This window comes from Cherax quadricarinatus, chromosome 67 (assembly GCF_038502225.1).
Source record: "Cherax quadricarinatus isolate ZL_2023a chromosome 67, ASM3850222v1, whole genome shotgun sequence".
Classification (NCBI taxonomy): domain Eukaryota; kingdom Metazoa; phylum Arthropoda; class Malacostraca; order Decapoda; family Parastacidae; genus Cherax; species Cherax quadricarinatus.
Genome location: NC_091358.1, coordinates 20215806 through 20233018, shown reverse-complemented (window position 1 = coordinate 20233018; position 17213 = coordinate 20215806). Strand labels below are relative to the sequence as shown.

The following is a 17213-nucleotide window of genomic DNA, read 5'->3' as shown; positions in this document are numbered from 1 at the left end:
TTATTACAGTATTGCATAACAGTAAATCTTCTATTTTTTGGTGTGAATAAAAATTCATTATGTGAATAAAAAATCAAAATGGAATTTATTTGTAAAGCCTCAAAACGTAACTAATGAACAGAGGAAATGTTAGTTTAGTTCCAGGAATACCTACATTGTTTATTCTGGACCCTATTTTGAAATTGGAATATTTTGAACTTTGTGTAAAATTGGCCAAATTAACAATTTCTGATTACTTTAATTTGTAGTTGAAACAGTTGACTTGGTGATTTCTTGTGCTCAATCGATAGAATAGAAGTAATACTAGTGAAATAGCTAAGAATTTGTTTGACTGGAATAATGTAATTGGCCTAAAATGGGAGTCAAAGTCGGCAAAATCGCCGATTCGTAAATATCGCTGACACATCAAAATTCGCGAGAGCATAATTTCGTCAATTTTCCATCAAATTTCGTACTTTTTGTTTTATTACCTTCACAAAAAGATTCTCTACCATTTCACAAGAAAAAGTAACAAATTTTTTTTTTTTAAATTCTTGGACACTGGGGCACCACTTCAGATTTGGGCCTTGGACCCTGAAGGGGTTAATATCATAAGTCGGGGGTCCACCGTACTAACGAAATAGCTAAGAATTTGGTCGACTGGAATAATGTAATTGGCCTAAAATAGGAGTCAAAGATGGCAAAATCATCAATGCGTAAATATCACCGACACAGCATAAATTCGCGTTAGTGTAATTTTGTCAGTTTTCCACCAAATTTTGTACTTCTTGTTTTATTACCTTCAGAAAAAGATTCTCTACCATTTCATAAGAAATTTTTTTTTCTTGGAAAATTCTTGGACCCTGTGGACAATGCGTAGATCTACGGCTTGGACCCTCAAAGGGATAAAGAAGTAAGGGGTTCTGTGGCCTGGCTGGCAAAGCTCGTTTCACATACTGAGGGTTCGGGTTCGATTCCTGGCAGGGCTGGAAACACTGGACGAGTTTCTTTACACCTGTTGTCCTGTTTGCCTAGCAAGTAGGTACCTGGGTGTTAGTCAACTGGTGTGGGTTGCATCCTGGGAGACAAGACTGAGGATGCCAAGGGAAATAAGACACACAGTTTCTTGACAATGCACTGCCTTTTTTGGGTTATCCTGGGTGGCTAAAAATCTGAACAAAATCTTAATTTCAAGTCCCATAACTGTCAACTCATTGTTCAGTGCGCATTCTGTGAGCACATGACCCGAGCCATTTGCAGCCGACCACTGAGGTTCCACTGTATAACAAAGATGAACCTAACTAACAAACAACCTGTTATGATATTGTGAAGTTAACACTGTTTTATTAGTTAACACTAACAACCTAACACACACACTACTAGTAGAACACCAGCCACTCACCTAGCGCCCAGACAGCTTGTTCACAAACATTTTGACTGGATGAGTGCAGAAGCTTGAGAAAGAGAGGTACAGCACCGGCTTGGACCACTGCTTGGGTTTGTCTGGAGGTCCCCGATGCTATGTTAGTGAGGGCCCAAGCCGCCTCGAACTGCAACGACGGACTGTCCGGAAAGCAAATACTATTTCTATTATAATTTTGCTTTACAATTAAAGTCTAAGACATAGAAAAAAAAGAATATCAAAACATTGTTTATTATTGTACAGATCTCCTATAAAGGCCAGCTACCAGTACTGTACCAGGTGCCAGTACTGTACCAGGTGCCAGTACTGTACCAGGTGCCAGTACTGTACCAGGTGCCAGTACTGCACCAGCTACCAGCACTGTACCAGCTACCAGCACTATACCAGCTTCCAGTACTGTACCAGCTGCCAGTACTGTACCAGCTACCAGTACTGTACCAGGTGCCAGTACTGTACCAGGTGCCAGTACTGCACCAGCTGCCAGTACTGTACCAGCTACCAGCACTGTACCAGCTACCAGCACTGTACCAGCTACCAGTACTGTACCAGCTGCCAGTACTGTACCAGCTGCCAGTACTGTACCAGCTACCAGTACTGTACCAGCTACCAGTACTGTACCAGCTGCCAGTACTGTACCAGCTGCCAGTACTGTACCAGCTGCCAGTACTGTACCAGCTACCAGTACTGTACCAGCTGCCAGTACTGTACCAGCTACCAGCACTGTACCAGCTACCAGCACTGTACCAGCTACCAGCACTGTACCAGCTGCCAGCATTGTACCAGCTACCAGCACTGTACCAGCTGCCAGCACTGTACCAGCTACCAGCACTGTACCAGCTACCAGCACTGTACCAGCTACCTGCACTGTACCAGCTACCAGCACTGTACTAGTTCAGTACTGTACCAGCTACCAGCACTGTACCAGCTACCAGCACTGTACCAGCTACCAGCACTGTATCAGCTACCAGCACTGTACCAGCTACCTGCACTGTACCAGCTACCAGCACTGTACCAGCTATCAACACTGTACCAGCTACCAGCACTGTACCAGCTACCAGCACTGTACTAGTTCAGTACTGTACCAGCTACCAGCACTGTACCAGCTACCAGCACTCCACCAGCCACCAGCACTCCACCAGCCACCAGCACTGTACTAGCCACCAGCACTGTATCAGCTACCAGCACTCTACCAGCTACCAGCACTGTACTAGTTCAGTACTGTACCAGCTACCAGCATTGTACCAGCTACCAGCACTGTACTAGTTCAGTACTGTACCAGCCACCAGAACTGTACCAGCCACCAGCACTGTACCAGCAACCAGCACTGTACCAGCTACTAAGATTGCACCAGCCACCATCATACAATGTGATATGACATATCATGTGATCACTCACACACACACACACACAACATAAAACATACTCCCCCATCCACACACACAACATGCACCTACACACACAAAAAGACACACACACAAAAAGACACACACACACATGCCCACACAAAATGCAGGGAGGCAGAGAAGTTCATACACAAGTGCAACAGAAACAATAGGAAGACCAGAACAAGTCTTTAGTGCATCCAAATGTGTAGAGAAGCCAAAAACTCAGAGCAACAGAGAATGGAAAAAGTACAGAAGACAAAGGACCCAGGAAAATAAGGAGATTAGTCGAAGAGTCAGAAATGAATATGCATCATAAGAATGACATAGCACTGTAAGCCAAATCTGAACCAAAGCTGTTGTACAGCCACATCAGGAGGAAGTCAACAGTCAAAGACCAGGTAATCAGGCCGAGGAAGGAAGGAGGGGGCCTCACAAGAAACGACAAAAAAGTATGTGAAGAGCTCAACATGAAATTTAAGGAAGTATTTTCAGTGGAGACAGAAAGGACTCCCACAAACAGGATGGAAGGGTATACTAACAGGGATGGAAGGGTATGCTAACAAGTGGTGGAGACATTACACACAACCCAGGAGGTGGTGAAGAGGCTGCTGTATGAAACAGATACCTCAAAGACGGTGGTACCGGACAACATGTCTCCACTGATCGTGAGAGAACAGAGCCACTGTGTGTGCCACTAACAACAATCCTCAGTAAATTTATTGAAAAAGGGCAACTACTTGAGGTGTGGAAGACAACAAATGTAATCCCAATTTTTAAAAAAGGTGACAGACGTAAGGAATTACACTACAGACCAGTGTCACTGACATGTATTGTATGCAGTCATGGAGAAGATTATCAGAAGAGTGATGGGGCACCTAGAAAGGAATGAGCTTCTACATGATCAGTACACTTTCAGGGAAGGAAAATCCTGTGTCATGAATCTACTGGAGTATTACGACAAGGTAAGAGAAGTAAGGCAGAAGAGAGATGGGCAGGTAGACTGTATTTTCTTAGACTGTAAGAAGGCTTTTGACACAGTTCCACACAAGAGCTTAGTACAAAAGCTAGAGCAGCAGGCAGGAATAACAGGAAAGGCATTGCAATGTAACAGGGAATACCTAACAGGAAGGAAACGAGTGATGGCACGTGACAAGGTGTCAAGAGTGAGCACCTGTGATGAGTGCTGTTTCTAGTATATGTGAATGACATGACGGAAAGGATAGATTCAGAGGTGTCCCTGTTTGCAGACAATGTGAAACTAATGCAGAGAATTCAATCGGATGAGGATCAGGCTGGACTACAAAGAGATCTGGACAGGCTGCAAGCTTTGTCCAACAACTGGCTCCTGGAGTTTAACCCCACCAAGTGCAAAGTCATGAAGACTGGGGAAGGTCAAAGAAGACTGCAGACAGAGTAAAGGCTAGGGGGCCAATGGCTGCAAATCTCACTCAAGGAAAAGGATCTTGAAGTGAGTATCATACAGAGCACATCTCCTGAGGCACACATCAACCAAATAACTGTTTGCAGCATAAGGGTGCCTGGCAAACCTAAGAATAGCATTTTGACACCTGAGTATGGAATCGTTTAAGACACTGTACATAATGTACGTCAGATCCATAATGGAGTATGCACTATCAGTATGGAACCGAGACCTGGTTAAGCATGTCCAGAAATTAGAGAAAAGTCAAAGGTTTACAACAAGATTAGTCCCAGAGCTAAGGGGTATGTCATGTGAGGAAAAGTTATGGGAAATCAATCTGACGACACTGGAGGACAGGAGGGATGGGGGACATAATAACAACATATAAAATACCAATAGAAATTGACAAGGTGGATAGGGACATATTGTGTCAGAGATGGAGCACAGCAACAAGGGGTCACAACCAGAAGTTGAAGACTCAGATGAGTCACAGGGATGTCAGAAGTATTTCATCAGTCATAGAGTTGCCAGGAAGTGGAACAATCTGGAGTGGTGTAGTACAGGCATGATCCATACATAGCTTAACCCTTCAACTGTCCAAACAGATCTACGTTCACATGCGTAGTACCCCAAAAGTAGATCTACGTTTTTTACATATTTTCAAATCTTTCTTTGTTTCAACGTACCAACTGTATCCCACCGAGGTGGGGTGGCCCAAAAGGAAAAAACGAAAGTTTCTCCTTTCAAATTTAGTAATATATACAGGAGAACGGGCTACTAGCCCCTTGCTCCCGGCATTTTAGTCGCCTCTTACGACACGCATGGCTTACGGAGGAAGAATTCTGTTCCACTTCCCCATGGAGATAAGAGGAAATAGACAAGAACAAGAACTAGGAAGAAAATAGAAGAAAACCCAGAGGGGTATGTATATATATGCTTGTACATGTATGTGTAGTGTGACCTAAGTGTAAGTAGAGGTAGCAAAACGTACCTGAAATCTTGCATGTTTATGAGACAGAAAAAAGGACACCAGCACTCCTACCATCATGTAAAACAATTACAGGCTTTTTTTAACACTCACTTGGCAGGAAGGTAGTACCTCCCTGGGCGGTTGCTGTCTACCAACCTACTACCTAGGAGGAGGTGCGGGATTACCAAAACTGTTGTCCAGAGGGCTGAGGAAGGGTTGTTGAGGTGGTTCGGACATGTAGAGAGAATGGAGCGAAACAGAGCGACTTCAAGAGTGTATCAATCTGTAGTGGAAGGAAGGCGTGGTAGGGGTCGGCCTAGGAAAGGTTGGAGGGAGGGGGTAAAGGAGGTTTTGTGTGCGAGGGGCTTGGACTTCCAGCATGCATGCGTGAGCGTGTTTGATAGAAGTGAATGGAGACAAATGGTTTTTAATACTTGACGTGCTGTTGGAGTGTGAGCAAAGTAACATTTATGAAGGGGTTCAGGGAAACCGGCAGGCCGGACTTGAGTCCTGGAGATGGGAAGTACAGTGCCTGCACTCTGAAGGAGGGGTGTTAATGTTGCAGTTTAAAAACTGTAGTGTAAAGCACCCTTCTGACAAGACAGTGATGGAGTGAATGATGGTGAAAGTTTTTCTTTTTCGGGCCACCCTGCCTTGGTGGGAATAGGCCAGTGTGATATTAATAATAATAAAATATATATATATATTTTTTTTTTATTATCACACTGGCCGATTCCCACCAAGGCAGGGTGGCCCGAAAAAGAAAAACTTTCACCATCATTCACTCCATCACTGTCTTGCCAGAAGGGTGCTTTACACTATAGTTTTTAAACTGCAACATTAACACCCCTCCTTCAGAGTGCAGGCACTGTACTTCCCATCTCCAGGACTCAAGTCCGGCCTGCCGGTTTCCCTGAATCCCTTCATAAATGTTACTTTGCTCACACTCCAACAGCACGTCAAGTATTAAAAACCATTTGTCTCCATTCACTCCTATCAAACACGCTCACGCATGCCTGCTTGAAGTCCAAGCCCCTCGCACACAAAACCTCCTTTACCCCCTCCCTCCAACCATTCCTAGGCCGACCCCTACCCCGCCTTCCTTCCACTACAGCCTGATACACTCTTGAAGTCATTCTGTTTCGCTCCATTCTCTCTACATGCCCGAACCACCTCAACAACCCTTCCTCAGCCCTGTGGACAACAGTTTTGGTAATCCCGCACCTCCTCCTAACTTCCAAACTACGAATTCTCTGCATTATATTCACACCACACATTGCCCTCAGACGTGACATCTCCACTGCCTCCAGCCTTCTCCTCGCTGCATCATTCATCACCCATGCTTCACACCCATATAAGAGCATTGGTAAAACTATACTCTCATACATTCCCCTCTTTGCCTCCAAGGACAAAGTTCTTTGTCTCCACAGACTCCTAAGTGCACCACTCACTCTTTTTCCCTCATCAATTCTATGATTCACCTCGTCTTTCATAGACCCATCTGCTGACACGTCCACTCCCAAATATCTGAATACGTTCACCTCCTCCATACTCTCTCCCTCCAATCTGATATTCAATCTTTCATCACCTAATCTTTTTGTTATCCTCATAACCTTACTCTTTCCTGTATTCACGTTTAATTTTCTTCTTTTGCACACCCTACCAAATTCATCCACCAATCTCTACAACTTCTCTTCAGAATCTCCCAAGAGCACAGTGTCATCAGCAAAGAGCAGCTGTGACAACTCCCACTTTGTGTGTGATTCTTTATCTTTTAACTCCACGCCTCTTGCCAAGACCCTCGCATTTACTTCTCTTACAACCCCATCTATAAATATATTAAACAACCACGGTGACATCACACATCCTTGTCTAAGGCCTACTTTTACTGGGAAAGAATTTCCCTCTTTCCTACATACTCTAACTTGAGCCTCACTATCCTCGTAAAAACTCTTCACTGCTTTCAGTAACCTACCTCCTACACCATACACTTGCAACATCTGCCACATTGCCCCCCTATCCACCCTGTCATACGCCTTTTCCAAATCCATAAATGCCACAAAGACCTCTTTAGCCTTATCTAAATACTGTTCACTTATATGTTTCACTGTAAACACCTGGTCCACACACCCCCTACCTTTCCTACAGCCTCCTTGTTCATCTGCTATCCTATTTTCCGTCTTACTCTTAATTCTTTCAATTATAACTCTACCATACACTTTACCAGGTATACTCAACAGACTTATCCCCCTATAATTTTTGCACTCTCTTTTATCCCCTTTGCCTTTATACAAAGGAACTATGCATGCTCTCTGCCAATCCCTAGGTACCTTACCCTCTTCCATACATTTATTAAATAATTGCACCAACCACTCCAAAACTATATCCCCACCTGCTTTTAACATTTCTATCTTTATCCCATCAATCCCAGCTGCCTTACCCCCTTTCATTTTACATACTGCCTCACGAACTTCCCCCACACTCACAACTGGCTCTTCCTCACTCCTACAAGATGTTATTCCTCCTTGCCCTATACACGAAATCACAGCTTCCCTATCTTCATCAACATTTAACAATTCCTCAAAATATTCCCTCCATCTTCCCAATACCTCTAACTCTCCATTTAATAACTCTCCTCTCCTATTTTTAACTGACAAATCCATTTGTTCTCTAGGCTTTCTTAACTTGTTAATCTCACTCCAAAACTTTTTCTTATTTTCAACAAAATTTGTTGATAACATCTCACCCACTCTCTCATTTGCTCTCTTTTTACATTGCTTCACCACTCTCTTAACCTCTCTCTTTTTCTCCATATACTCTTCCCTCCTTGCATCACTTCTACTTTGTAAAAACTTCTCATATGCTAACTTTTTCTCCCTTACTACTCTCTTTACATCATCATTCCACCAATCGCTCCTCTTCCCTCCCGCCCCCACTTTCCTGTAACCACAAACTTCTGCTGAACACTCTAACACTACATTTTTAAACCTACCCCATACCTCTTCGACCCCATTGCCTATGCTCTCTTTAGCCCATCTATCCTCCAATAGCTGTTTATATCTTACCCTAACTGCCTCCTCTTTTAGTTTATAAACCTTCACCTCTCTCTTCCCTGATGCTTCTATTCTCCTTGTATCCCATCTACCTTTTACTCTCAGTGTAGCTACAACTAGAAAGTGATCTGATATATCTGTGGCCCCTCTATAAACATATACACGTATATATATATATATATATATATATATATATATATATATATATATATATATATATATTATATATATATATATATATATATATATATATATATATATATATATATATATATATATATATATATTATATATATATATATATATATAAGTAGATCAAAGTTTTTTTACAGGTTTTCAAAAAGGGTCTACTTTTCTTACATACTTTCAAATGTTGAAAAAACGTAGATCTATGTTTGGACAGTTTAAGGGTTAAAGAAGAGATACAATAAAGCTCACAGAGCAGGGACAGAGTGGACTTAGTAGTGAATCGTAAAGAGGCAGGGCCAGGAGCTTTGATTCGACCCCTGCAACCACAAATAGGCAAGTACACCCCCCACACACACCCCCACACCCCCCACACACACCCCCACACACACATACATGCACACCTACCCACCCACCCACCCACCACCACACACACATCCACCCACCACACACACCCACCCACCACACACACACACACACATACACACCTCCAACTTACTTGTCAGTCCCCTCTAAGCACTTAACCAGGATGGGTAGTATACCAGACTGTATAAGATCATCAATGGGCGGGTTTCTATCAGAAGATAGTAGTTTACGAGCGGCCTGAACGGCCGCTAGCTGCACAGCCTGGTCCTCGCTGGCCGCATTCGCTACAATCATCGCCAAATTGTCCGCCGTCAATTGCTTGTCAATATCTTCGTCATCTGGAAGGTAGAAAGACTTGTAAGAACTCTGCATAAATACAGTCTGATGTCTTGTAAAACTCCTTTATATGCAATCAGTTCTCTTATAAAGCTGTTTCATATACAGTGGACCCCGACATTCAATGGCATCAACATTCGATAAATCCGACATTCAATGCATTTTAATGCAAAAATTTTGCCTCAACATTCGATGGAAAACCCGACATTCGATACAATTTGTACGAGACGTGTCCACGTGTGGCCTGAACTGCACCGTATGTGCCAGTGTTTACAAGCGCATCTAAGGACACATTTGGTACATTCCATATCATCCATATTATCACTGTTTTTGGTGCTTGTTTCTGCAAAATAAGTAACCATGGGCCCCAAGAAAGCGTCTAGTGCCAACCCTTCGAGAAAAAAGGTGCTAATGACTATTGAAATGAAGAAAGAGATAATTGCAAAGTACGAAAGTGGAGTGCGTGTGTCGGAGTGCATGATGATTTGGTAAAGAAATTGCCTGCAACTAGTGGTGATGTAAGTGAATTTAAGGCCAACAAAGGTTGGTTTGAAAGATTTAAGAATCGTAGTGGCATACACAGTGTGGTAAGGCATGGCAAGGCTGCCAGTTCAAGTCCTAATGGAAGGGGATTCCCCTTCTGAACACTAACACCATCCACACTCTCCCCTCATCTCATCCCATCAATCATCACTAGATCTTTATTAAAGGTAAGTGTCAATTATTCTATTGTTATTAAAATATTGTTATTGTAATTATTCTGTTGCATTTAACTTAATATTTCATGTGGTAAATTTTTTTTTCATACTTTTGCATGTCTTGCACGGATTAATTTAATTTCCATTATTTCTTATGGGGAAAATTAATTCGACTTTCGATATTTTCGACATTTGATAGCTCTCAGGAACGGATTAGTATCGTATGTCGAGGGTCCACTGTATAGTCAGTTCTCTTAAAAAGTTCCTCTATATACAGTCAGTTCTCTTATGAAGCTCATCTAGAAAAAAAATGGCAGGAAATGACAGAAATACACCACCACCTTGGATCACTACTGGAGTGAAGGTTCAGTTAGTGGCTTCCACTCCAAAACAACAGATATTATTGCCAGCAAATAAAGCCCACATGCATACGATCAATATGAAAATATTTGTATTTGCAAATATACAGGGTCTAAAGTCATCAAAAAAAAAATGCATTTCATCAGTGGACTACTCACAGAGTCAGATACAGCCTCTCCTCACTTAACGGTGGAGTTCCGTTCCTAAGACCACGTCGGTAAACAAATTTGTCGCTAAGTGAGGAGCATACTATAATGGTAGAGGGTTTGTGTCAAACATCTTTGATACTGTTTTAATGTCACCTTTGTGCCATTTATAACAATTCTGGTATATTAGTAAATGTTTATGCAGCAGTGTACTGTATGCTGTAATAAACAGAATACAGGAAATAAGCTCTAATATACATTATATACGTATGCATACTGGTCAGAGAGCCTGTCGAGCTGTCGGCAAACAAGTTCGTACATCACTAAGTAAGGAGAGGTAGTACAATGTCTGCGGTTTCCACAGAGATCCATATAAAGGGTCACTCTGCCAACAAAATATGGACCCCAGGTTACAACTTATTCAGATGCAACAGAAAGAACAGGCAACAAAGAAGAGTTGGGCAGTATGTCACATAGTCACTCATTTGCTTGGAACTACTAAACACCCCAAGTGATGAAGTTGAAGTTTTGTCAGTAAGGAAAAAATCAAAACCTTGTCATTGTTGTTGTATACAAGCCTCCTGATGCAGTTTCCCAACAATTTCAGGAATAGCTTCTGAAAATTGACCACTGTCTGGAAAAATCTAACTGTGGCCCAAAAATTTTGCTACTGGGTGATTTCAACTTAAGACACCTAACATGGAGGAATGTAGCAAATAACCTCAGGAGGCAGCAGCAGCAGCAGCTCAGATGAAAATTCTCACACACACACACACAAACACAAGCTATTAAATCTCTGCAAATAATAGAGCCAGCAAATAATAGAGCCAACAAAACTGGAAAATACACGTCCTTATCTTCACTAATAATGATGATCTGGTACATAATATAACAGCATCACAGACAACACACTCAGACCACAACATAAAAGAAGTACAGATGTTTAGGTGCATGTTACAGTCTCTGTTCATTTTAGGGAGGAAATTTCCACTTGTTTTGTCAATGATATATTTTTACATGTTAATTCTTTTTCACTTAATATTATATTCAGGAGTAATTCCATTAGTAGCTAAAATGGATTTATTTAGCTTTGTACATAAGTAGGTTGTTAATTAGTCTAACTGTTGGCGCGACCTGGCTAAGCACCAGTAGGCGTTTTGAGCTGCTCAACCCCTGCTCCGACCGAGTCAAAGTTGGCTGGTAAGGCCTTACGTTAGTCAGTTCCTATCTTCCTCTGGACCAGGAAGGGTCTAGGGAAATATCCAGTAAAAACAACCATTCACCTCCCTAGGAGCTACCAAGACTTTCGGAAACTCGTGTCAAGAGTTTATCTTGGTCAAAGAAGGTGGTTGAGTGTCTCATATAGAAAGTGAGAATAAGGGAGCAAGTCTCAGTGCCATCACAGGAATTATTGGAAATTGAACTCTGTGGAAAAGCTCTAACAGTGTTGTGATTGAGTTTTTAAAGAATGCCAGTACAGTGGTCCCCCGCTTTCGTAGTTCCCGGCAATCGTAAAATTCGCCAATCATAGAGGTATTTTCGTATAAACATGGACTCGCTTTTCATAGGTTGACTCGCGAGTCGTAGTTCGTCCGGGACGCGTACCCACGGCATGAGCCAGGGCGGCAGCCAGTCTGGCATTGTTTACCAGTGAGCGAAGGTCCCCTCACGTGCTCCAGCGAAATATTTCATAATATTCCATTTATTTTAGTGCTTGCAAGTACTAAATAAGCTACCATGGCTCCAAAGAAAGCTCCTAGTGCCAAGCCTGTGGTAAAGAAGGTGAGAAATACGACTGAATTTAAGAAAACCATCATTGAACAATATGAAAGTGGTACAAGTGTGGCCGAACTGTCCAGGATGTATAAGAAACCCTACACAACCTTATGTTCCATAGTGGCCAAGAAAAATGAAATAAAGGATGCTGTTGTTGCAAAGGGAGTAACTATGCTGACAAAAATGAGATCACCAGTACTGGAAGAGGTTGAGAAGTTATTATTGGTGTGGATAAATGAGAAACAATTAGCAGGAGATACTCTTATGACTTCGTTTATTTGTGAAAAGGCTAGGCAGTTGCATGAAGATTTGGTAGAGAAATTGCCTGCAAATAGTGGTGAAGTGAGTGAATTTAAGGCCAGCAAAGGCTGGTTTGAGAGATTTAAGAACCGTACTGGCATACACAGTGTGGTAAGGCATGGTGAGGCTGCCAGTTCGGACCACAAAGCGGCTGAAAAATATGTGCATGAATTCCAGGAGTACATAGAGGCTGAAGGACTGAAACCTGAACAAGTGTTCAATTGTGACGAAACAGGCCTCTTTTGGAAGAAAATGCCAAATAGGACCTTCATTACACAAGAGGAAAAGGCAATGCCAGGACACAAGCCTATGAAAGACAGGCTGACACTAATGTTCTGTGCTAATGCTAGTGGGGATTTCAAAGTGAAGCCATTACTAGTGTACCATTCTGAAAATCCCAGAGTGTTCAGGAAAAACAATGTTATGAAGAGTAAATTGTGTGTATTTTGGAAATCTAATAGTAAGGCACGGGTCACGAGGGAAATTTTCGTCGAGTGGTTCAATGAAGTGTTTGGCCCTAGTGTGAAGGAGTATCTCCTGGAAAAGAAATTGGATCTCAAGTGCCTGCTAATAATGGACTATGCACCTTCTCATCCTCCAAACTTGGATGACCTAATTTTCGAGGAGTTTGGGTTCATCACAGTAAAGTTCTTGCCCCCGAATACCACTCCTCTCCTCCAACCCATGGACCAGCAGGTTATTGCAAACTTTAAAAAACTCTACACAAAAGCAATGTTTCACAGGTGCTTGACTGTGACCACAGACACTCACTTGACCCTAAGAGAATTTTGGAGAGAACACTTCAGCATCCTCCACTGCATAATCCTTATAGGTATGGCTTGGGAGGGAGTGACTACCAGGACTTTGAACTCTGCCTGGAGAAAATTGTGGCCAGATTGTGTCGACAAGAGGGATTTTGAAGAATTTGGGACTGACCCTAATGAGCCTATGTCTGTTGTAAAATCAATTGTGGCACTGGGGAGTTCCATGGGGTTGGATGTGAGTTTGGAGGATGTGGAAGAATTGGTGGAAGACCACAATGAAGAGCTCACCACTGAGGAGCTGCAAGAGCTTCAGCAGGAAGAACAACACATTGCAGCTCAGAATCTTGCTGCAGAGGAGGAGGAAGAGAGATGGAAGAAGGTGCCTTCTTAAGAAATTAAAGAGATTTTTACTATGTGGGGTAAGATGGAAAGCTTTATGGAGAAACATCACCCTAACAAGGTTGTTGCAAGCCAGGTTGGCAACATGTACAGTGACAAAGTCTTGGGCCATTTTAGGGAAGTGTTAAAGAGATGCCAGAAACAGAGCTCTCTCCACAGTTATTTTGTGAGACAGGACTCCAGTGACTCTCAAGGTGGTCCTAGTGGCATTAAGAAACAGAGAAGAGAAGCAACCCGAGAAAAGCAAATGGTACCTGAGGTGTTGATGGAAGGGGATTCCCCTTCCAAACTATAAACAATCCACTCTCTCTCCTCCTCCAGTCTCCCATACACTAAGAAGAATCTCCAATAAAGGTAAGTGTTATGCTGTTAATGTTTCATTCATCATTTCCCATTGTATTGTTTATGTACTACATGCATATTTCATGTTAAAAAATTTTTTGTTTTAATACTTCTGGGTGTCAGGAACGGATTAATTGTATTTACATTATTTCTTATGGGGAAAATTGATTCGTAAATCGTAAATTTCGTTTATAGTAACGGCTCCAGGAACGGATTAATTACGAACAACGAGGGACCACTGTACTTGTATATATCCATATTTCCTGACTCACAGAGAGCCTCTGTAAATACTTAGATCATTATAGTGAGATGATAATGAGATGTGTGACACATGTTCAACTCATAATGTAGATATGAGAAAGTTGTAAAGATATTAAATAATTTAAGTCATTAAATAATGACTCGTGATGTCCCCTAGACATGATAATCCTGTTCATTTGTTGCGAGAAGCACTATAACCCGAGGACCATCAGGCTATGTTCATAACAGTGCACGGCTCCTGACCAGCAAAATGAGATCAGTTATGAGGGTCCCTTCAAAAAATTCAACTTCGATAACAGAAGCATACAGTGGGATCGAGTCAGCCATGTCTTGAATGAAACAAGTTGGGAAGATATCCTAAACAACACAGATCCAAACCTTTGCCTAGAAAGAAAAAAGAAGAGAAGATGTAAACTAGAGAGAGACGCTCCCTGTAAAGGTAAAGGTGAAGAATCACAGAGCTGTTGAAAGGGGCCAGTATATCTGAAATACGAAGGGAGGCACTGGTCAGAGAAACAAAAAAGAATTAAACCTAAGCTAAAGGGATCATACAGGAGCCAAGAAACACAGTAAGAACTTCACCCTTTGAGGGTCCAGAGGCCAAATCTCAGTGACAGCCAGGGTCCAAGAATTTAAAAAAAAAAAAAAAAAAAAAAAAAAAAAAAAAAAATCTTGTAAAATGGTAGAGAATCTTTTTCTGAAGGTAATAAAGCAAAAAGTACAAAATTTGATGGAAAATTTATGAAATTATGCTCTTGTGACTTTTATGTGTCAGCGATACTTATGCATCTGCAATTTTGCTGACTTGGACTCCCATTTTAGACCAATTACATTCTCCAGTTGAACACATTCTTAGCTATTTCGTTAGTATTACGGTGAACCCTTGGATATTGGCTGTTCTGGATATCGGCCAATTTGGATTTTGGCCGCTTTTTTGGCCGAAATTCTATCCCGGATTTTGGCCATCAACTCAGAAATTGGCTGTATTGGACACATCCACCCACCGCTCCGCCGCATTCGTGAGTCAGTAATCCATTTTTTTTGTGATTGTTGATTCAGTGCAACTGTGAAATAAGCCACCATGGGCCCAAAGAAAGTTCCTAGTGCCAGCCCTTTGGTAAAGAAAGCGAGAAACATGATAGAATTCAAGAAAGAACTAGTAGCAAAGTACGAAAGTGGAGGAGGAAGAAAGAGTGGAGAATGTGCTTTCTTTAGTGATTCAGTAATTCTATGATATGTACGATACTAAAGCAGCAGGAGTCGATAAAGGCTATAGTGCCAACCAGCGATAAAGTGTAGCAAGTAAGTTAAGCGATTAAGCAACAGAAAAAGGACGACACGAAATTAACTCCTCCAATGTTGTTTGAGGTTTATAGGGCCACTGACAACATACGCCACTAGCATCTCCTCCAAGGTAAGTGTGTACTATAGTATACATACAATAACCACTTTATTTCTTTACATTCTCTATTATGTTTTTTATACAATATTTCTTATTTATAAATTACATACACTGTTTCAGTGTTTTCCTTATGAAACTGTGTAGTGCAGTTAGCCTCACAAACACGCTGTTTTCTCTTATAATAAGAGCATGGGAAAATATGTAAACAGGAGCAGGAATTGCTGCTGGTTGTGAACACTTGCTATATTATGGCCTATTTTATTCATTCTAGACTCTAGAATGAATAAAATAGGCCATAATATAGCGAGTGTATATACTCTATATACTATATCCATGTATATACTCTAGAATCTAGAGTATATACATGTATCATGTTTCTATATTATTAATGTTGTTTATCATGTCATATTAGATGAATTGTGACAGATAAATATGCCACAGAGTTGATATTTGAGTCACATTCAAGTATTTTGCCCTGTCTCCAAACAAACTCTCCTCCCTCTCCCCTCCAGGCCAACAAGACTCTTCAATAAAGGTAAAAGTGATTTAAATGTTCATTTATCCATTTCAATAGTGCTTTATATTTATTTCTCATTGTTTTCTGTATGTAAAACTATAGTTATTCTCTATAAAATGTATTTTTAATATTTTTGGGCATCTGAAACGGATTAATTGGATTAATTATTATGGGAAACATTATTTCGGTTTTCAGCCTTCTGGGATTTACACTGACCTTCTGGAACAGATTACGGCTGATAACCAAGGGTCTACTTATTGAATGAGCACAAGAAATCGCCCAGTCAACTGCTTCAACTACTCAATAAAGTGATCGGAAATTGGTAATTTGGCCAATTTAACACGAAGTTCAAAATATTCTAATTTCAAAACAGGGTCCAGAATAAACAATGAAGGCATTCCTGGCACTAAAATAATATTTTCTCTGTTTGTCAGTTATGTTTCCAGGCTTTACAGGTGAATTTCAATTTGATTTTTTATTCACATAATGAATTTTTACTCACACCATAAAATAGAAGATTTACTGTTATGCAATATTGAAAAAATTGTATAAATAATGTCAGCACATTCAAAAACGTATATAAGACCCACCAGCTGACATGTATCAGATGTGTGATATCGTTACTTTACTCTTGAACACCTGCAAAAAAACTGAACATTTCTGCTATTTTGAGCTCAGTTTCAAGCCATTTTCAGTACTAAAACCAATCATAATCATCTCTATTTATTTATTTATTTATTTCCAATTTGTGCACACATACAGAGGTACAAAAAAAATACAGATAAGAGCAGTATGCCAAAGCCACTTATACTATGCATAGCATTACGGGCTGGCTTAAAATTAACTTAAGATTAACTAAGCAATGATTATTATTATTATTATAATCAAAAAGAAGCGCTGAGCCACAAGGACTATACAGCGCTGCTACTAAGCAATGATGAAATCAGTGATAAAACATTAATGTAAACAGATAACTATAAAGCACAAGTGAGTATTACAAAGACAGGTCATATGGTTGCATTCAGTTAGGTAGTGATTCTGTTAGGTAGTGTATTTAAAAAATAATAAAGTTAGATTGGGTTTTAGGTTTAACATTTATGTGATATAATTGTGAGAAACATTTAAGATAT

General features: G+C 40.9%; 1 protein-coding gene across 2 annotated transcripts in view; it reads right to left on the bottom strand.

Annotated features, from left to right (window-relative positions):
- LOC128699677 (importin subunit alpha-3-like) overlaps nucleotides 1–17213 on the bottom strand; it is a 146544-nt gene that overhangs the window by 88454 nt on the left and 40877 nt on the right. The window contains exons 2-3 of one of the 2 annotated variants that reach the window (XM_070099434.1): nucleotides 8916–9120; nucleotides 1382–1560 (exon numbers count right to left, since the gene is read on the bottom strand). In XM_070099434.1, coding sequence (XP_069955535.1) covers nucleotides 1382–1560; nucleotides 8916–9120 — 384 coding nt within the window. The remainder of the gene's footprint in view (nucleotides 1–1381; nucleotides 1561–8915; nucleotides 9121–17213) is intronic. The other variant, XM_070099435.1, reaches the window with a different exon arrangement.